Raw genomic sequence first — 22,608 nt, forward strand, 5'->3', positions numbered from 1 at the left:
GACTCAAACCAGCCCACGTGGACTTGGTGCAGCCGGTCGAGGTTCAGGCACCGCGGCGCAGAGGCAGACCTCCCAAACAGAGGCTGATCCAGACTGTGGACATTGGGGGGTGTATCGCCGGTTCTGGGGGGTGGGGTTATGTGGCGACCCACTTTCTGCACAGGCGAACCGGCTCACAAATAGCCAGCGCACAGGGAGAGACTTTAGTAATGTACCTCCATCGTCATTTCCACCCGGAGAGGGCGGGTGCTAGGGATTTAAATGCCAGCACCGCGGTTTGAATAAACTAGTCTCGAAACGACTTACCGACTACGTGTCGTTATTTCAGCACATTGCTACAATACAGTCTTTAGGGATGTTATTGCCGTTGACTGGATTTGGAAGGTCGCTACTTTAAATTTGATCGTCTTTGGAAACTTCGGATTTTCGTGCAATAGTAGCTTATTAGTTTAGTCCGAGGATTGTGCACTCTGAGCATGATGTCACGGTTCATGTTAGTTAAGGCGTGTACTGGACGATTACTGGGCAATTTCAGTAGTTTGTCGTCCCTGTCTGGATAGTGAGGCGAGCTTGGAGTTTATTCTCCGCAATTGCTCAGCTTTATTCCTTAGTTTTTCCCAGTACGTCTTTTTTTTGTGTGTCTGCCTACCATAATCTTCCCCCACCATCCTTGCAGGTAAGAATTGCGGCAGAGCAGGTTAATTTGACTTTTGAGTTGTGACCACGCCATGGAAATTTTGAGTTTGACGCAGTTTGTCGATCGGAGCTGAAACCAAAGGGATCAAAAAGAACGAATCGGTTGGAGAATGTAATGGGAATCTTAAACAATATTATTGTGGCATGATTTTAAAAAGTTGAAGTAGAGTCTGAAGTTGTTTCCTAGTAGATTGAACGTTTCAAGGCTGAATCACTTGTTCAGTTGCCGCCATGACAGAAGGTAAATACGAAAACGTTTTGGGAGCAAATTATAACCGTATTTGAATAGAATGCCAGCGTGTTGTAGAAGGAAAATGAAAGTGAGCATTTTCCCAGTGTATTTTCGTCCCTGTGACTAATGTGTCTCTCAGTGCCTTGCATCAAATGCTTGACAAATTATTAAAGAATAATTTCTTAATGACAGGACTTACTGGCATTTAGAAAAACATGGACTTGTAAGGAGTAATCGGCATGCTTTTTGCGGGGGGGGGTGATCTTGTCACTTAAATTTGGTTGTTTTGAGGATATGACAAAGGTAACCACAGAGCAATAAAGTGTTTACATGGAATTGAGTAAAGAATTTGACAGCATCCCTCTTTGGCCATTCTGTAAGATTAATTTGCATGGGATCCATAGTGAGTTCTTAAATCTAGAATTGACTTGGTCATAGTCTGGGAGTGGCAGTTGAGGGGTGTTGCTCTGACTGGAGGTCTGTGGCCAGAAGTAGTTTTCCAGGAATTTGCCTGGATTGATGTGCAGAAACTATAAAGAGAGGTCTGACACACTTAGATTTTTGTCTCAAACATTAGAGGCTTCGGACTGGATATATTCAGTTGTTAGTCAGATATATTTCCTGGGTTGAAATATCAAGTACTAGGGGGCATAGGCTAACGTTAAAAAGGAGGAGAAAGTTTTTAAATATGTGAGGTAAGTTTTTATTACACTGTTGATGGGTTTCTTGAATGCAAGAAGTGGTAGATGCAGATAGAAAATTTTGGAGGCATTTCACCACATAAACAGGCAAAGAATAAAGAGAAACGGACCACACGCTGGTAAATGAGAATAGTTATATATTAACATCATAGTCATTGTCGAAGGGTTTTGGCCCGAAACATAGACTGTACTCTTCTCTTCTATAGATGCTGCCTGGCCTGCTTAGTTCCCCCAGCATTTTCTGTTTTGCTTGGATTTCCTGCATCTGTAGATTTTTCTCATGTTGATATTCACTGTAGATATAGAGGACTGAAGGGCTTTTTCCTGTATTCTTCTGTTCTATAATGGGTTGTGAGAAACTTGTGTGTTCTGATTTGTGTTTTGAGTCCAACTGAAAAATGAGTGCACTCCTCACTTAAATAAAGCCAGTGAGTTGTGAGACAACATCTATTCATTGCTGGTTTTGCAAAAATGGCTCAGATGACACTACAGTTAACACATTGTTATCCATTATTGTTAAACGATTCTTATAGAAATGAAATTTGATAACATTGTCAATTTGAAGCAATCCTGCTTTGTTAAGAGAGAGTTTTAAAGTAAAGAAGGAACAGGTTGCTGACTCTTCTGCCAATGAAACTGGAGAGCATAGATGGTAATTGGCTAAAATAAAATGAGAAAGCCTGCATACATTGGGAGATTAGGATCTAAATTACATGGGAATGGGAGGCAAGTTAGTAGCAGCAGATTTCACTTGTGACGTGGATTATCAGATCCCTCATCTGTACCCCCATCTGTTCCCAGGATGAGGCTTTCCTTTCCAGGACCTCAGAGATGTCGTCCCCCTCCCCCCCCCCCCCCACCAGCTTGAATTAAATAATGCATTTTGGAACACTCTTGTGCAGTGAAGGCTTTTGAGAAACCTATTTTTATGATTTCACGTTAAGGAATAACAAGTTTCATTTCAAATTGTAGAATCCTGTGTTTTTATTCTGGGTTTTAAAAGCATTGTGCAAACAAAGTCTTTATAATTAAGTTAATGAAAATGTGCTTATTAAAAGTTTTGGAAGAAAAATCAACTACAAAAACTATTTGCTTACCAGCATTTGCACTTGGCATCATGACTAAATAACATTCAAGTCCTTTTACAGATGTACAAAGCTATTGCAACACCAAAGTATTAGTGGGCAGAATTTGAGATTAATTAACCTTAATGAACTATCCACTTAGTTTACATATCAAAATGATTGAATGGAATTTGCATTTACCAACTCCTTAGTGCAATTCTGATACAAAGCAATCTACATTAATGGACTAGATTATTCTGCATCCAGCTTGCTGCTCGAGTTTGCCTTTTGTATGTACTCAACTGTACCTAAATATTGAGGGCCCACCAAGCTGACCTAGCTGTGGTGAACTGCATATACCTGTCTGGTCACGCCCCTCTGCTGACTGCTCCTGTGGCTCCTCTCACAGACCCCTGTATAAAGGTGGTTGGAGGCACTGCTCCCCCCTCAGTCTCCAGGATGTTGTGTGGTCGTTTCTTGCAGCTAATAAAAGCCTATCGTTTGCCTCCCATCTCCAAGAGTTCTTGATGGTCCATCACTACCAAACATACTGTACACAGACCCCAGTTGGAGGCATTTGATTTATATTTTGAATGGCTTCTGAATAATTAAGATACTTAAAATGTATGAGAATGCAAGCATTTAAGTAAATGATGTACATTACAGTAACACCAAGCAAATGAATGTCTCTTTCGCCCTTGTTTAAAGAGGACAGATGTAAAATGCATGCCATTTCTATTTTCGGCTATTTTCAGGGCAAAGTGCACTGACCTCAGTTGCTTGGGGCTTATATGCAGTTATCTACGCATGCATGAACATTTAAGATGCTCTCTATAATTAGCTTCTGTTTTCTAAGGAGTTGCAGTCTATTAGTTCCATAATTTGTTTAATGATATTAATAGGACTAGTGGAAAGATTTATCTAAAGATGTATTTGGTTCATATAAACAAAAAGGGTCCTCTGCACCCTTTGTATGGTTTCAACATCCTTCCTGTAGTGAGGCATCCAGAACCGAGCACAGTTCTCCAAGTGGGGTCTGACCAGGGTCCTATATAGCTGCAATATTACCTCCCAGCTCTTAAGCTCAATCCCACGATTGATGAAGGCCATTGTACCATATGCCTTCTTAACGACAATGTCAACCTGCGCAACAGCTTTGAGTGTCCTATGGACTCGGTCCCTAAGATCCCTCTGATCTTCCACACTGCCAAGAGTCTTACCATTAACACTATATTCTACCATCATATTTGACCTACCAAAATGAACCACCTCACACTTATCTGGGTTGAACTCCATCTGCCACTTCTCAGCCAAGTTTTGCATCCTATCAATGTCTCGCTGTAACCTCTGACAGCCCTCCACACTATCCACAACACACCCAACCTTTATGTCATCAGAAAATTTAATAACTCATTCCTCCACTTCCTCATCCAGGTCATTTATAAAAATCACGAAGAGTAGGAGTCCCAGAACAGATCCCTGAGGCACACCACTGGTGACTGACCTCCATGCAGAATATGACCCGTCTACAACCACTCTTTGCCTTCTGTTGGCAAGCCAGTTCTGGATCCACAAAGCAACGTCCTCTTGGATCCCATGCGTCCTTACTTTCTGAATAAGCCTTGCATTGTGTACCTTATCAAATGCCTTGCTGAAATCCATATACACTACATCTATGGCTCTACCTTCATCAATATGTTTAGTCACATCCTCAGAAATTTCAGTCAGGCTCATAAGGCAGACAAAGCCATGCTGACTATTCCTAATCATATTATACCTCTCCAAATGTTCATAAATCCTGCCTCTCAGGATCTTCTCCATCAACTTACCAACCACTGAAGTAGGACTCACTGGTCTCTAATTTCTTGGGTTATCGCTACTCTCTTTCATGAAGAAGAGATCAACATCCGTAACACTCCGATCCTCCCAACTTCTGTCTCCATTGATGATGCAAAGATCATTGCCAGAGGCTCAGCAATCTCCTCCCTTGCCTCCCATAGTAGCCTGGGGTACATCTCATCCGGTTATGGTGACTTATCTAACGTGATACTTTCCAAAAGCTCCAGCATTCTCTTCCTTGATATCTACATGTTCAAGCTTTTCAGTCCACTGTAAGTCATCCCTACAATCGCCAAGAACTTTTTCCATAGTGAATACTGAAGCCAAGTATTCATTCAGTACCTCTGCTATCTCCTCCAGTTTCATACACACTTTTCCACTGTCACACTTGATTGGTCCTGTTCTCTCACATCTTATCCTCTTGCTCTTCACATACTTGTAGAATGTCTTGGGGTTTTCCTTAATCCTGTCTATCAAGGCCTTCTCATGGCCCCTTCTGGTTCTCCTAATTTCATTCTTAACCTCCTTCCTGCTAGCCTTATAATCTTCTAGATCTCAATCATTACCTAGTTTTTTGAACTTTTCAAAAGCTCTTGTTCTTGACTGGATTTACAACAGCCTTTGTACACCACAGTTCCTGTACCTTACCATCCTTTCCCTGTCTTATTGGAAGGTACCTGTGCAGAACTTAATGCACACACCCCCTGAATGTTTGCCACATTTCTTTCGTACATTTTCCTGAGAACATCTGTTTCTAATTTAAGCTTCCATGTTCCTCCCTGATAGCCTTATATTTCCCCTTACTCCAATTAAGCGCTTTCCTATCTCTTGGCCAATGCTATGATAAAGCATTATGATCACTCTCCAAAATGCTCTCCCACTGAGAGATGTGAAACCTGACCAGGTTCATTTCCCAGTACCAGATCAAGTAGAGCCTCTCGTCTTGTAGGCTTATCTACATACTGTGTCAAGAAAGCTTCCTGAACACACCTAACAAACTCCACCCCATCTAAAACCCTTGCTCTAGGGAGATGACAATCGATATTTGGGAAAATATAATCACCCACCACAACAACCCTGTTATTATTACTGTACAGCTGTCCAGAATCTGTCTCCCTATTTACTCCTCGATGACCCTGTTACTACTTATTGGCACAAAATTGATCTGCACTGAGATTTTCAACCTCTGTGATCTCAAAATCGAAATTTCTTATTTACTAACAAAGCAACCAAGCTTTACTATCCCTGTTTTCCTCAGTAATGATAATGTGTAAAGGACCACCTAACAAATTGTATTTGTTTTCCTCATCTTATGACCTTAAAAGCAACCTTGTGTTCAAGTGCTTTGCTTTTTAGGTCAGGATCACAATCGTTGTGCAGTCACATTTGACTACACCTTGCATCTTGCTTCTTATAAGGATTCCATTTCATTCTCCCCAATTTCTGTCTCTAGCTTATCTGCCTTAGGGATAAGACTTTCCACAGCACTGCCCTGCAATGTCTGCCTTTCCCCCTCAGTCATAGTTTGCAGACTCTCAGCTATGTCTCTTCTGTTTCCTGTACTTCTGACCTCAGGGCTTTTCTCCCAGCCAGAATATGGATCTGCTCATCCTCACTTTCCATCCTGTCAGCCTCCACATTCAATGCATTTTTCCCCACCAGACATATCTTCCTCCTCCCTCCGTTTCCAGCATTCTGTAAGGATCATTTGTCTTGTAACCCTTGTTTTGGTCTTCCTTCTTCAGCAATTATTTTTTCTCTCATTGCACTTTTCCATGTAATTGTAAGGTATACATTTGCTCTTTTGCCTCTTCCTATCATTCAGGTCCCAAATAACTCTTCCTATGTACCATTCAACTTATGCTTCTTCTAAATTAATTTATTGCAATCAGTGCCCACAAAGAATCATTATCTTTGAAATGTTAATTCTATTTTTCTCTTTACAGACGAGTTCTCATTGCCATCGTTCATGTTTATCTGCCCAAATCAGAATCGGGTTTATTTCCATTGTTTTACATGGTGTGAAATTTGTTGTTTTGTGATAGCAGTACATTGAAAAGATGCACGATGCTATTAATTACTAAATAAATAGTGCAAGCTGAAGAATAATTGTGCATTGTTGATGGACAGTTCAAAAATCTGATGACAGGGCAAGAAGCTGATACTGAATCATTGAGTGTGGGTCTTCAACCTCCTGTACCTTCTCTCTGATGGTAGAAGGCATATCCCTGATGTTGAGGGTCTCCTAGCACCATTATTCACCAGCCATACCTGTAGTGCCCATTTATTGAGAACAGTACTCCCATGCAGCTGGCAATATACTGGTTGACAAGTGCATATTTCTTAAAGTGAGAAACCACTCTCAGTACCACAGCCTGAGAATGTGCAAGGCATTAATAGGGATACTGCTGTAACTAATGATGTTTCAGCACAGTTGTACATAAAGAAATCTGAGAACAATATTACATGACAACATTCCATTTTGCAGTACTGTTGCAATGCCAAAATAAAACTGACAAGGAGAATTCATCGACCATCTTTTGGAGGAGAGTCTTTAACCACAAAACTGCATAAATGTGGGTGGCCCCAGTTTGAAGGTAAGTAGGACTAATATAAAATTAACACCAATGTGACTGTAACTGTGGGGGGGGGGGGATTAGCTAGGAACACTCAGCAGGTCAGTCAGCATCATGGAAAGAAACAATTGGTTTTTCAAATCATAGAATCTTCATCAGAACTGGGAAAGGCAAAAAAAAAGGTGGTTTTTAAGTTACAGAGAAATGTGCAGGGATCTATAGAACAAAAGGTACAGAGGAGATTTACCAGGATGCTGCTGCCTGCATTTCAGAGCACAGTTTATGAGGAAGGGCTGAGTGAGCTAAGGCTTTTCTCTTTGGAGCAAAGGAAGACAAGAGGTGTATAAGATGATAAGAGGCACAGATAGAGTGGACAGCCTGAACCTTTCCCCCAGGGTAGAAGTAGCGAATACAAGGAATAATTTTAAGATGATTGGAAGAAATTATAAATGTTAGAGGTAGGTTTTTTTTCCACACAGAATGGTGGGTGCATGGAATGCAATACCGGGGTAGTGGTAATGACAGACACATTGGGAACATTTAAGAAACTTACAGGTAAGCACATGGATGAAAGAAAACTGGATGGCTATGTGGAAAGGAGAGGTTACATAGATCTGGAGTACTGTAACTTAAAAGGTTAGCTGTACTGTGCTGTACTCTTCTATGTTCTATGAGGTCAGAGTTGACTTAGGGTTTCAGTGATAAAGTTTTGGGAAGGAGGGATAAAATATAAACAAGAGAGTGTATAAAAGCTCCAATAATGCAGGTCAGAACTGTTGGGAATGCTTGTCATGTCAGGCAATGGTAAGAGAGAACAAAAAAAATGAGTTAATCGTTTTCATTGACGGATAGCGTTCAGCAGAACTGACCAATTCTGATACAAACAGAAAATATGAATTGCCTGAATTGTTGAATTCTGTTGACTTAGATTCTGCATGTCTGATAAACTTCTGGAGATGCACAATGGAGAGTATCCTTACTGATTGCACCACAGTCTAGTATGGAAACACCAATGCCCAGCAACAGAAAAGTACCGTAGGTGGTGGTTACCAGCCAGTCCATCACAGACAAAGCCCTTCCACACCATTGAAAGAGAAAAATATATATACAGTGTGTGTATATTTATAAATGATGTGTGTAAAGTGTAAAAAGAGAGCAAAATAGTTCATGTGTTCATTGACCATTCAGAAATTTGCTGGTGGAGGGGAAGAAGATGTTCCTAAAATGTTCAGTGCATGGCAATAATAACCAACTTGCCAAGGTATTTTTGTGTTGTCATTAGTGTATGGTGTACAGTGTATAGTTGTTCTTTATATTCTAAAAAGTATTTATTTGATTTCCCTCATTCTTTTCACCCCAAATGAGTTCTACTGATATATTTTTTCGCTATGCTATCCTAGCACTGTGCAGGAACTGTCCATCTTTACTGTGCAATTATGTTTTCCCTCTATGCTGTTCTTTTCTTTAGTTGATACCTTCTAAATTTTTCAAACAGTTAGTGAATAAAATTACACTTCTTGCATCTCCACAGAAGCAATTGAATATTAATTCTAAACATTTATAAGGTTATAATGTGATACTCTTAAACCCACAAGAAAGAGACAATATTCCCCAGTGAGTTATACACTTCTGGGTGTTTTTTGGTACATACAAGCAAGCTACTTTCTAATATGCTAGATCATATATTTTACATGTACAGTTGAATTTTGTGCCAAAAAGATGCTGCAAAGAAGGTGTAATTTGTAGAAGGAAAAAAGCCTCTCTAAAACTAATCTACGTAATGTGGTGTGTCCCAGTAGAATATAATACAGCAGAGTCTGTTTAAGATTTGAGAAACACTGAAATTAACCTTTTTCTGATTCTTTCATGATATTTTGCTAAACCAACTCGTGTTGGTAGGCATAATTTTTAAGGTGCTGGTTCGTCTCAGTGCTGATTAGAAAATGTGCTAGTTGTACTATTTTTATGGCAATAATGCATGTGAATCTGAAGAAGGACAATAGTAGTTTCTCTTGTGAATCCTCCTGCATCGAATAACCAGCATTTTTTCCAAGATGCGCCCAAACATGGTGAACTTCCATTCAAGATGGAGGCAGCGAACAGCAATTCCTCTGGCAACATCATGCAGATTGTCAATTTCTTCAATTATTTCACTTTCTCTATGCCTTCTGCTTATTCTTTTTGTTTTGATTGTGTTTTGTAAACTGTTGGAATCTGTGACATGCAGTTGGAGTCTGACTGAGTGATCTGGCGCCCTACTGTACATCTACATCTCTACATCTCTGCTGTACCTAGAAAGGACCTCGAGCACAAGCTGTCTCATGCAGAAGACCAGAGATGGGGAGTGGGGCCATGATCAACTCCATTTTGAAGCATCAAAGAAGATTGAAGCACCGAGGCGAATGTGGAGAAGATTAGTGATGGCTCCCCACGGAGGCCACCGGTCAACGTTGGCGACATTTGGAAGGCTGAAGGTCAGCAACATGGCAGTCGCTCTTCACAGAAGGACTGACTTTGAGCAGTCACTCTCCTCGATTCTGACAAAAGGATGTTTTCAAAATTCTATGTTTTATGTGATTATTGCTCTCCTCCAGTCTTCTGTGTTTTATTTCTTGTTGCCAATTGGCACATTGGGGTTCCAGGTGGGTGATGTGTTAGTTTTTGTGCAAGGGAGGGGTTGGAGATTTGGGGCCTGATGTTCTTGCTGGTTTTTCTGTGTGGGCGAACTGTTAAGTTTTTTATGTACGAGCGAGGGAGTTGGGGGTTTGATGCTATTGTTGCTGTTCTTTTTTTGCAAGTTTAAAAAAATGTTTTTCATTGCTATCTGGAGAAGATAAATATCAGAGTTGTATTGCAGATGCAGACTTGGACAATAAAATTAACCTTTCAACCTGCTCATTTTAGATCCACCAGTGCTGACCAGGGCTTCACGTAAGCTGTTTGTTCTATTTGAATATCTGTGCTTGTGCAACAATATTCCTGCAAACGGTTAATACTGTTAAGTAGCAGGAATGGTAGCCAAGATCAAAACAAATAGTGATTATTGTGCTGCCAACAAAACAGAAGATTATATACTTTTAAACATGTCATCGAATGCTAAATGCCAAACATGATGTGGAAATCCTTCCTAGGAAGAGTTAAGTGTAAAAGTCAGATGATTTAATCAATTTTGTAAAAAAAAATGTTGGCAGCTTAAACGGTTTGGCATGTTGAGGGGGCTATTTCTCTGCTGTACTTTTCTATGGCTATATCTGCACAGGTGCAATGAGAAAAAGTTCTTGCAGCAGTACTGCAGGCACATAGCATCATGTAAGCAGCATTCATAAGAAAAACAAAGCATAAACCTTACATAATTTCTACAGCCAAGTTTTTACAAGTTTACCCTCTTCCAAGTTAATTGGAGATAATACGAGGGGAATACAGCCAATTCACTCCCAGAAAATTGCTTCAGTTTTGAGTGTGATTCTGCCTGTCAATTAGAAGACAATAGGTTCAAGATCCACACCAGAGATGGACATATACAATAACTCTAGACTGACCTCCATGCATCACTGAGAGAATGTTGTACTACTGGATATGTGGGCTCACCTATGTCTTATACTCCATAATCCATGTCCACTGAGACATGGACAGACTAAAGATGAGACACTTACACCTCCATTTAAGTATGATGAGACACACCCAGCCAAGATAAGTAAGGAATTTACACATACATTTTAAGGTTTAAGATGCTTTGCAATGGTACCCATTCGTATGCAAATTCATTAAGCAATTTAAGCATTCCAAGACCTTTACAGTCATCTGATAAAAAGTGCAATTCACTTTTATCTATTGTATTTAACAAGGTAGGTTTGCAAACACCAAAGTCCTTTGTGCATGCGATAACATCAAGGAATGCAAAATAATTTTTAGTGGTAGTGTGAAATTAACACTGATGTGTATTTGTATGTATAAGTCTTTCATGGAGTGGATAATCTGTGTTTGATCTAAAGCATGAAGAAAATTCTAACAACTAAAACTGGAACATAGTGCAGAGGTAATTGATTTTGCTTCAAAACAGAAAGTAGAGTTGTAGCGGTGTGCTACACGCAGCGCTAAAATTACGACACGGAGTCGGTAACTGCAGTCGAAGGAAAAAACTTTATTCGAAAACTTCAGCCTCACTTTTAAGCCTCTGTCAACCGGCCCCCCATGGCGAAGAGGCTCCAAAGCTCTGTGCTCGCAAACCCCCGTAGGCTATCTAATTGTGAGCCGGTTCGGATACGCTAGGAAATGAGCCGCCACATAACCCCCCCCCCCAGAACCGGCGATACACCCCCCAATGTCCACAGCCTGGGCCAGAACCTGCTTGGGAGGTCGGCCTCTGCGCCGAGGCGCCGGAAACTCGGCCGGTTGCGCCAGGTCCACATGGGCCGGCTTGAGGCGGTCCACCGTGAAAACCTCCTCCTTCCCCCCAACGTCCAGCACGAACGTGGACCCGTTGTTCCGGAGCACCGTAAACGGCCCCTCGTATGGCCGCTGCAGCGGTGGCCGATGCCCGCCCCTTCGTACAAACACAAACTTACAGTTCCGTAGGTCTTTGGGTACGCAGGTCGGGTGCCGGCCATGCTGTGAAGTGGGTATGGGGGCCAGGTTACCGAGCTTCTCGCGAAGTCTGCCCAGGACTGCAGCGGGTTCTTCCTCTTGCCCCCTCGGGGCTGGTAGGAACTCCCCGGGGACGGCCAGGGGCGCGCCGTATACCAACTCGGCCGACGAGGCGTGCAGGTCGTCCTTGGGCGCTGTGCGGATGCCGAGAAGGACCCAGGGAAGCTCGTCCGCCCAGTTGGCTCCTCGCAGGCGGGCCATGAGGGCCGACTTCAGGTGACGGTGGAAACGCTCCACTAGCCCGTTCGACTGTGGGTGGTAGGCAGTGGTGTGGTGCAGCTGAGTCCCCAAAAGGCTGGCCATAGCTGACCACAGGCTGGAGGTGAACTGGGCGCCTCTGTCGGAGGTAATGTGGGCTGGTACACCAAAGCGGGATATCCAGGTGGCGAGCAGGGCTCGGGCGCAAGATTCGGAGGTGGTGTCGGTGAGCGGGACCGCCTCTGGCCATCTTGTGAACCGGTCCACGATAGTCAGGAGGTAACGCGCTCCGCGCGACACTGGCAGGGAGCCCACGATATCCACATGAATGTGGTCGAAACGCCGGTGGGCAGGATGGAACTGCTGCGGTGGGGCTTTGGTGTGCCGCTGAACCTTGGCCGTCTGGCAGTGCATGCACGTTCTGGCCCATTCACTGACCTGTTTGCGGAGTCCGTGCCAAACGAACCTGCTGGAAACCATCCGGACAGTTGTCCGGATGGAGGGATGCGCCAAGTTATGAATGGAGTCGAAAACACGTCGCCGCCAGGCTGCGGGGACGACCGGACGGGGCTGGCCGGTGGCGACGTCACAGAGTAGGGTCCTCACACCCGGGCCTACGGGGAGGTCCTGGAGCTGCAAACCGGAGACTGTGGTTCTGTAACTCGGAATCTCCTCATCTACCTGCTGTGCCTCTGCCAGTGCCTCAAAGTCTACCCCTTGGGAAAGGGCATGAACGGTAGGGCGAGAGAGCGCATCCGCCACGACATTGTCCTTACCCGAGACGTGCCGGACATCCGTTGTGTATTCAGAGATGTAGGACAGGTGGCGTTGCTGGCGGGATGACCAGGGGTCGGATGCTTTCGTAAACGCAAAGGTAAGCGGTTTGTGGTCCGTGAACGCGGTGAAGGGCCGACCTTCTAGGAAGTACCTGAAATGCCGGATTGCCAGGTAGAGCGCCAACAGTTCCCGGTCAAAAGCACTGTACTTGAGCTCGGGTGGCCGCAGGTGCTTGCTGAAAAATGCCAGGGGTTGCCAGCGACCTGCGATGAGCTGCTCCAGCACCCCACCGACTGCCGTGTTTGATGCGTCCACTGTGAGGGCGGTAGGGGTGTCCATTCTGGGATGTACTAGCATTGCGGCGTCAGCCAAAGCTTCCTTCGTTTGAACGAAAGCGGCGGCGGACTCCTCGTCCCAGGTAATGTTCTTGCTCGGACCCGACATCAGGGCGAACAGGGGGCGCATGATCCGGGCAGCTGAAGGGAGGAAGCGGCGGTAGAAATTGACCATACCTACGAATTCCTGAAGGCCTTTGATCGTGGTGGGTCGGGGGAAGTGGCGGACCGTATCTACCTTAGCGGGCAGAGGGGTTGCCCCGTCTTTAGTAATCCTGTGGCCTAGGAAGTCAATGGTATCAAGTCCGAACTGGCATTTGGCAGGGTTGATTGTAAGACCGTACTCACTCAGTCGGGCGCAGAGTTGACGGAGGTGGGACAGATGCTCCTGACGACTGCCGCTGGCTATGAGGATGTCATCCAAATAGATGAACGCGAAGTCCAGGTCCCGTCCCACCGCGTCCATTAACCGCTGGAACGTCTGTGCGGCATTCTTCAGGCCGAACGGCATGCGGAGGAACTCGAAGAGGCCAAACGGGGTGATGAGAGCCGTTTTGGGGACGTCGTCAGGATGCATCGGGATTTGATGGTACCCTCGGACAAGGTCGACCTTGGAGAAGATCTGGGCGCCGTGCAGGTTTGCCGCAAAGTCCTGAATGTGCGGCACAGGGTAGCGGTCCGGTGTGGTAGCCTCATTCAGCCTGCGGTAGTCGCCGCACGGTCTCCAGCCCCCCGTCGCTTTGGGCACCATGTGCAGGGGGGAAGCCCAGGGGCTGTCGGACCGCCAGATGATCCCCAATTCCTCCATTCTCTGGAACTCCTCCTTCGCCAGTCGGAGCTTGTCCGGGGGAAGCCGCCGAGCACGGGCATGGAGGGGTGGTCCCTGTGTCGGGATGTGGTGCTGTACGCCGTGCCTGGGCATGGCTGCTGTGAACTGCGGTGCCAGAACCGATGGGAACTCCGCCAGGACCCTGGTGAAGTCGTTGTCGGACAGCGTGATGGAGCCGAGGTGAGGGGCTGGCAACTGGGCCGCGCCCAGGGAGAACGTCTGAAAGGTCTCGGCGTGTACCAGTCTCTTCCTGGGCAGGTCAACCAGCAGGCTGTGAGCTCGCAAAAAATCCGCACCCAGAAGCGGTTGGGCTACGGCGGCCAGTGTGAAGTCCCACGTGAACTGGCTGGGGCCGAACAGTAGCTGCACCTGACGGGTGCCATAGGTCCTTACTGTGCTGCCATTCACGGCCCTCAGGGGGGGACCCGGTGCCCTGCTGCGGGTGTCGTAACTCGTCGGAGGTAAAACGCTGATCTCAGCCCCAGTATCGACCAAAAACCGGCGTCCCGACCTTCTATCCCACACATACAGGAGGCTATCCTGATGGCCAGCCGCCGTAGCCATCAGTGGCGGCTGGCCCTGGCGTTTCCCGGGAACTTGCAGGGCGGGCGGCAACGGCGGGCTTCTGCGCCCCACCGCTGGTGGTAGAAGCACCAGTGTTCATTGGGCCGGGGGTTAGTGGGCTCTGCGGCCGGGCCTGGACTGGTTTGCTGCCGGGAGCGTGGCTGGGAGATCTGTGCGATGGATGCCCCGCTCACCTTTTTGGCGTTCCACAGCAAGTCCGCCCGGGCTGCCACCTTCCGGGGGTCACTGAAATCCGCGTCGGACAGCAGCAGGCGTATGTCCTCGGGCAGCTGCTCCAGGAATGCCTGCTCAAACATGAGGCCTGTGTGTCCCTCGGCCAGAGACAACATCTCATTCATTAAAGCCGATGGAGGTCTGTCGCCCAAGCCATCCAGGTGCAGTAAACGGGCAGCCCGCTCGCGCCGTGAGAGTCCGAAAGTCCTGAGGAGCAGGGCTTTGAATTCCGTGTACTTGCCGTCTGCCGGGGGCGACTGTACGAACTCCGTGACCTGGGCAGCTGTGTCCTGGTCGAGGAAGCCCACCACGTAGTAGTAGCGGGTGTCTTCTGAGGTGATCCGGCGAACGTGGAATTGGGCTTCGGCTTGCTGGAACCATAGGTCCGGGCGCTGTGTCCAGAAACCCGGCAGTTTCAACGAAACCGCATGAACAGAGGCGGCGTCGGTCATTTCTGGTCCAAAAATCGTTTGGACCGTCGGGGTCACCAATTGTAGCGGTGTGCTACACGCAGCGCTAAAATTACGACACGGAGTCGGTAACTGCAGTCGAAGGAAAAAACTTTATTCGAAAACTTCAGCCTCACTTTTAAGCCTCTGTCAACCGGCCCCCCATGGCGAAGAGGCTCCAAAGCTCTGTGCTCGCAAACCCCCGTAGGCTATCTAATTGTGAGTCGGTTCGGATACGCTAGGAAATGAGCCGCCACAGAGTGTTCACATGCAACAAGGCAGATTGAACAGCTGAAGGAAGAAAGGATGCAACACAGTTTGCTGGATGCACAAGGACTACAGGTGCTTGAAATCTGGAGGAACACACAAAATTGCTGAAGGAACTCTGCAGGTCAAGCACAATCAATGGAGGGGTTAAAACAGTTGACACTTCGAGCCAAGAGCCTTAATCAGGATTGGAAAGAAAGAAGGCAGAAGCCACAATAAAAGAGTTTTGGGAAGGGCAAGAGCAAAAAGCAGGTAGGTGATAGATGAATCAAAGTAAAAGGAGGAAAATGGGAAGGTTGAAGGGTGAGAGATGTGGGAATGTTGTGAGAAGCTGGGAGGTGCTAGGTGAAGAGGCAAAGGGCTGAAAAAGTAGAAACTGATAGGAGGAGATAGTGGAAGGAGGTGAGGAATTAGAGGGTGGAAGATGTGAGTGATGGGTAAATTGTGAGTGTGGTGAGGGAAAACAGAATGGGTATTGGGGCCTGAGGAATAATGGAAAACACAAAGCGGGGGGGGGGGGGGTGGGGGGTAGAGGGGGAGTGGTTCCTGGAAGAGAAATTGTTTTTTTTTGTCATCTATAACAACAATTTGGATGATAATGCGGTTAACTGGATCAGCAAAATGTCCAGATGACACCGAGATGGGGGGGGTGTGTGTGTAGTGGTCACCGAGGAAGACTGTCATGGCTTGCAGCGGGATATGGATCACCTGAGAAATGGCAGATGGAATTTAATGCAGAGAAGTGTGAGGTGTTGCACATCAGTTGGACCAACCAGGGCAGGTCTACACGGTGAACAGTAGCGCACTCAGAAGTGAGGTAGAACAAAGGGAGCTGGGAATACAGATCCATAATTCATTGAAAGTGGCGTCACAAGTTGATAGGGTTGTGAAGATAGGTATCAGCACATTGGTCTTCATATATCAAAGTATTGAGTACAGGAGGTGGGATGTGATGTTGAAGTGGTATAAGACATCGTTGAGGCCTAATTTGGAGTATTGTCTACAGTTTTGGTCAACTACCTACAGGAAAGATGTAAATAAGATTGAAAGAGGTCAAAGAAAATGCTGAGTCTGGAGGACTGAATAAGTCTTCATTCCTTGGAACGTAGAAGATTGAGAGGAGATTTGATAGAGGTATAGAAAATGATGAGGAATAGAAATAGGGTAAATGCAAGTAGGCTTTTTCCACTGAGTTTGGGTGAGACTACAACTAGAGATCATGTATTAAGGATGAAAGGTGAAAAGTTTAAGAGGAACATGAGGGGAAACCTCTTCACTCAGAGGGTTATTGGAATGTGGAACAAGCTGCCAGTTCAAGTGGTGCTTACGAGATCAATTTCAACATTTAAGAGAAGTTTGGAAGGATAGATGTATGGTAGGGGTATGGAGGGCCATGATCTCAGTGCACGTTGATGTGATTACGGCAGTTTAAACGCCTTAGCATGGACCAGATGGGCCGAAGAGCAGGCTTCTGTGCTGTACTCTTCTATGACTGTGTATCTTTAATTGGTGTTGATCAGAATCAGGTTTAATATCACTAGTATATGTAGAGAAATCGGTTAGCTTTTGCAATAAATTATATATATATATATATAGAAAAAACAGAATTATAGTAATTATATATACATTTATTAAATAGTTAAAATAGGTAGTGCAAAAACAGAAATAAATAAAGTATTGAGGTAGTGTTCATGGGTCCAGTGTCCATTCAGAAATTGGATGGCAGAGGGGAAAAAGCTATACCTGAATCAATGAGTGTGTGCCTTCAGGCTCCTGTACCTTCTCCCTGATGGTAACAGTGAGAAGAGGGCATGTCCTAGGTGATGGGGGTCCTTAATGATGGACACCACTTTCCTGAGGGACCACTCCTTGAAGATGTCTTGGATACATCATACCCAGGATGGAGCTGACTAATTTTACAACACTCTGCCACTTACTTCGATGTCGTCAGAGTACAGAATTATGAGGGGCTGTCCCTCTGTCCTGCATCTGGCTTCAATTTGCAGCAGAAGAAGCCATGGCCAGACTTGTCGGTGTGGGAATGTGAAGTGGAATTGAAATGGCTGATCCAGGCTACTACAGAGGATGGAACAAAGGTGCTCGATGAAGTGGTTCCCCCAGTCCGTGTCAGGTATCATCGATGGAGGGGAGGTTGCAATGGGAGCACTGAATGCATTAAAGGACACCCACAGAATCACCAATGAAGTACTGCCTCACTTGGAAGGACCCTAAATGGTGGTGAGGGAGGAGGCGTAGGGGCAGAGGTAACATTTGGGACAGTTGGAAGGGAATTGGTGAGGAGTGTTGAGTGGACAAGAGAGTCACAGACAGAGTGATCCCTGTGAAAAGCAGAGGGGGATGGCAAGGGGGAAAGTGTGCCTGGTAGTGGGATCCTGTTGGAGACAGTGGAGGCTGTAGAGAATGATATGTTGGATACGGAGGCTCGTGGTGTGGTAGGTGAGGAGAAAGGGAACCCTATCCTGGTTATGTTGAGGGATAAGGGGTGAAGGCAGATGTGCAGGAAATGGAAGGTATGTGGGCAATGGCTGCATTGATCGCAGTGGAGAGTAAAACGAGGACATCATGAGAACAGATGTGAAAGAAACAGATGAACTGAGGGAAGAAAATAGCATCTTTGCAAGTGACAGGGTGTGAAAGTTGTCAAGGTAACTGTGGGAGTCAGTGAGTTTGTAAAAGATGTTAGTTGGTAAACTTTCTTTGTAGATGGCGAGATGAACCAGATGGATTAAAGGGCAGAGTGAGTGTCGGTGACACTGATGTGGTGGAAGAAGAGTTCAGGAGCATCATAGTGTGGGTTTGGAAAGGGATTGTTTCACATATCCAATGAAAAGTCAGGCATAACTGGGGCCCATGCGAGTGCCCAGGGCTGCACCTTTGGTCTGAAGAGAGCGGGAGGAGCCAAAAGAGAAGCTGTTAAGATTAAATACCAGTTCTGCCAGGTAGAGGAGAACGGTGGTGGAAGGAAAGTGGTTATGTCTGTTATCAAGAAAGAAGTGAGGTCTTCCTGACAGGGGATAGAAGTGTACAGGACTGATGTCCATGGCGAACAAGAACCGGATAAGGCGGGAAAGTTATTGAAATAGTGGAGAGTATGCAAAGTGTCACCAACGTAAGTGGGAAGGGACTGAACCACAGGGGATAAAATATTTGAGATACGAAGACACAAGTTTAGTGGGGCAGAAGCAGGTGGAAGCAATGGGCCAAACAAGGCAAATTGTTTGGTGGATCTTGGGTAGAAGGTAGAAATGGACAGTGCAGCTCTGGGGATCAATGAAGCTGGAGTCTTTAGTGGGGCGATCTCTGGAAGTAATTAAGTTGGCCATTGTGCAGGAGAAGTGTCTTGATACTTCTCTGTGGTGTCCTAGTTGAGGGGTAAATTAGGGCAGTCTGATGGCTACTGTTTGGCCCTGGCTAGTGGAGATCAACCTGCCAGACTACAACAGCACAGTCCTTTGTCTGTGGGTGTGATGGTGACGTTGGGATTATTGCGGAGAGAATAGAGAGTGGTGTGTTCAGAGGGGGTGAGGTTAGAGCTGGAGAAAGTAGTTGACAGTTCATGTCCCATTGGCAGTTAGAAATGAAAAGATCCGGAGCAGGTAGAAGGCCAGTTGTGATGTGTTTCTCCAGATTTCCAGGACTTGTAGGCTCCTGTGTCTCCATCAGGACTCTGACGCTGGGTCTCGGCCTAAAACATTGACAATTTCTTTTCAACCATAGATGCTGTCTGACCTGCTGAGTTCCTCCAGCATTTTGTGAGTGTGTGTGTGTATGTGTGTTGCTCTGGATTTCTAGCATCTGCAGAATTTCTTATGTTTATGATTTTGCTGCTCGATCTGCTCAATCTCCAGCATATTGTTTGTTGTTCTAGATTCCGTCTGCAGTCTCTTGTACCTCTTTAGAAATGTCCATACATCAGGATGCACTTTATCAGATACAGATTGGCATTCAGTATTATCATCCCCTCAAAACCAATCAACAAACTTCACGACCTTTAACTGAATACATCCTTGTGCAATTGGAATCTCAAACTCCTCACTTGCAGACCCCAGTCGGTTCAGGTTGGCAACAGCATCTCCTTCATAAGAAGGATGCTTATGTGAGAATGGTGTTCTTGGATTACAGTTCAGCATTCAACACCATAATTCCTTCCAGGCTCGTCAAGAAGCTCAGAGACCTCGGCCTTCACCCTGCCTTGTGTAGCTGGATCCTGGACTTCCTGTCAGATAGCCAGCAGGTGGAAAGAGTGGGCTCCCTCACCTCCACCCCTCTGACCCTCAACACAGATGCCCCCTCCTTTGCTCTCTGTATACCCATGACTGTGTCGCCACCCACAGCTTCAATCTGCTAACTAAATTTGCTGACAACACTACACTGATTGACCTAATTTCAAATAATAATGAGGCAGCCTGCAGTAAAGAGGTCATCACCCTGACACAGTGGTATCAGGAAAACAATCTCTCCCTCAGTGTCGTAAAAGCAAAGGAGCTGGTTGTGGACTACAGGAAGAATGGAGGCAAGTTAACCCGTACTGTCATCACTGAGGATCTCACATGGTCTGTACGTACCGGCTGTGTGGTAAAAAAGGCACAACATCACCTCTTTCACCTCAGATGGTTGAAGAAGTTTGGTATGGGCCCCAAATCCTAAGAACTTTCTACAGGGGCATGATTGAGAGCATCCTGACTGTCTGCATCACTGCCTGGTATGGGAATTGTACTTCCATCAATCGCAGGGCTCTGCAGAGAGTGGTGCGGATAGCCCAGCACATCTGCAAATGCTGACTTCCCACTATTCAAGACATTTACAAAGACAGGTGTGTAAAAAGGGCCCAAAGGAACACTGGAGACCCGAGTCACCCCAACCACAAACTGTTCCAGCTGCCACCATCCGGGAAACAGTACCACAGCATAAAAGCCAGGACCGACAGGCTCCGGGACAGCTTCTTCCACCAGGCCATCAGACTGATTAATTTAAACCAAAAGAAGCTGTAGAGGGTTGGAAATTTAGTCCGCTCCATCTTGGGTACTAGCCTTCAAAGTACCCAGTACGTCTTCGGGGAGTGGTGTCTCAAAAAGGCAGCATCCATTATTAAGGTCCTCCAGCACCCAGGGCATGCCCTTTTCTCACTGTTACCATCAGGTGGGGGTACAGAAGCCTGAAGGCACACACTCAGCAATTCAGGAATAGCTTCTTCCTCTCTGCCATCTTATTCCTAGATGGACATTGAACCCTTGAACACTACCTCACTTTCTTAATATACAGTATTTCTGTTTTTTGCACGATTTTTAATCTGTTCAATATATGTATACTGTAATTGATTTACTTATTTATTATTATTACTTTTTTCTATATTATATATTGCATTGAACTGCTGCGGCTAAGTTAACAAATTTCACATCACATGCCGGTGATAATAAACCTGATTCTGATTCTTGCTGATACAACTGTATTTCTATCTTATATTGACTGTCCATACTATTTATTATAAATTAATATAAATTGCACACTTAGACAGAGACGTACTGTAAAGATTTTTACTCTTAGTGTATATGAAGAAATTAGTAATAAAGTTGATTCAATTCCCCAATCTCCATCAGCACAGGTGCACCACAAGGCTGTGTGCTTAGCCTCTTGTTCTACTCACTTATAACATCTCTGTGAGGCTAAATGCACCTCCAATGCTATATTTAAGATTGCTGATGACCCCACTGTCACTGGCTGAATCAAAAGTGGTGACAAATCGGCATACAGGAGGGGGATTGAAAATCTGGCTGAGTGGTGCCATAACAACAACCTCTCACTCAATGTCAGCAAGATCAAAGAGCTGATTACCATCTTCAGGAGGAGGAGGCCAGAGGTACATGAGCTAGTCCTCGCTGGGGTTCGGAGGTGGAGAGGACCAGAAACTTAAAATTCCTTGCTGTTATCATTTCAGAGCGTCCAGCAGATAAGGGCAATTACAAAGAAAGCACGGCAACACCTCCACTTTCTTAGAAGTTTGCAAGGTTTTGGCATGACACCTAAAACTTTTGACAAACTTATATAGATGTGCGGTAGAAAGTATATTGACTGGTTGCATCATGGCCTGGGACAGAAACACCAATGGCCTTGAGTGGAAAGTTCTATAAAAAGTAGTGGACACAGCCCAGTCCATTATGAGCAAAGCATCATCACAGGAAAGTGGCATCCACCATCAAGGACCCCCAACCATACAGGCAATGCTCACTTCTCACTGCCACCACCAGGAAGTAGGTGCAGGAGCCTCAGGACCTGCACAACCAGGTTCAGGAAAAACTATTACCCCTCAGGTGCTTGAACCAGAGGGGATAACCTCACTCGCTCCATCACTGAACTGTTCCCACAACTTATGGACTCACTTTCAAGGACGCTTTATCTCATGATGTTCTCGATATTTATTGCTGATTTATTTTTATCATCATTATTTTTCTTTTGTATTTTCACAGTTTGTTGTCTTTTGCACATTGGGTGTGTGTCCATTTTGTTGGGTGCAGTCTTTCATATTTCTATCATGTTTCCTGGATTTTCTGAGTATGTCCACACGTAAACGAATCTCAGGGTTGTATATGGAGACATATATGTACTTTGGTAAAAAATTTAACTTGAAATTTTAACTTTGAATATGTAGACAAGGCAGTGATCCTCATATCGAGTTTTTCGTTGTGAGAGTCGCCGTGCGTTTGGACCCTGTGCGGGAGCCGTCGTCGCGCTGTTAATTCCCGGATGTAGGGCGGGCCTTCTCTCCGTCTTCCTCTCGGTCGCCGCTCAGCTTCAGGTAGGACTTCAGCGGCGGGCGGATCTCATCCGTGGCCATCCTCACTCACAGGGCGCCGGGTAGGGGCAGCGGCCACCCCGGTCGCGGCAGGTTTATAACTTGGAGCCATTGACTCAGTGTCCGGTTTGTTTTACTTTTCCAGGTGCCGTACCTCCACCGCTGGATCCGCCGTCACCATGGTAAGTCGCCTCCCTTACCTCCAAATAATCTAAACTTAAGAAAAGCATTAAATCGCCATTTGGTTCTCTACTCCCCTGTGTCAGACATGCGTTCCATGGCCTTCCTGATGTAGAGAGCAGAGTAGATAATATCATGCCATTCGTGAATAAAATCGACTTTCTTCCCGAGGAAGGTTTTATAACGTACTTTGAAAAACGCAGTTGTCAACT

At 45.6% G+C, this 22,608-nt stretch overlaps 1 protein-coding gene across 1 annotated transcript in view; it reads left to right on the forward strand.

The window, feature by feature from the left end:
* Positions 1-550: 550 nt before the first annotated feature.
* Positions 551-22,608, forward strand: part of LOC132380058 (large ribosomal subunit protein eL38) — a 34,087-nt gene continuing 12,029 nt past the window's right edge. Inside the window, exons 1-4 of the mRNA XM_059948560.1 lie at positions 551-676; positions 7,021-7,129; positions 22,073-22,219; positions 22,362-22,398. Of these exons, the coding sequence (XP_059804543.1) occupies positions 22,396-22,398 (3 nt within the window). The 5' untranslated portion in view covers positions 551-676; positions 7,021-7,129; positions 22,073-22,219; positions 22,362-22,395. The remainder of the gene's footprint in view (positions 677-7,020; positions 7,130-22,072; positions 22,220-22,361; positions 22,399-22,608) is intronic.

The sequence above is a fragment of the Hypanus sabinus genome, chromosome 23 (assembly GCF_030144855.1).
Source record: "Hypanus sabinus isolate sHypSab1 chromosome 23, sHypSab1.hap1, whole genome shotgun sequence".
Classification (NCBI taxonomy): domain Eukaryota; kingdom Metazoa; phylum Chordata; class Chondrichthyes; order Myliobatiformes; family Dasyatidae; genus Hypanus; species Hypanus sabinus.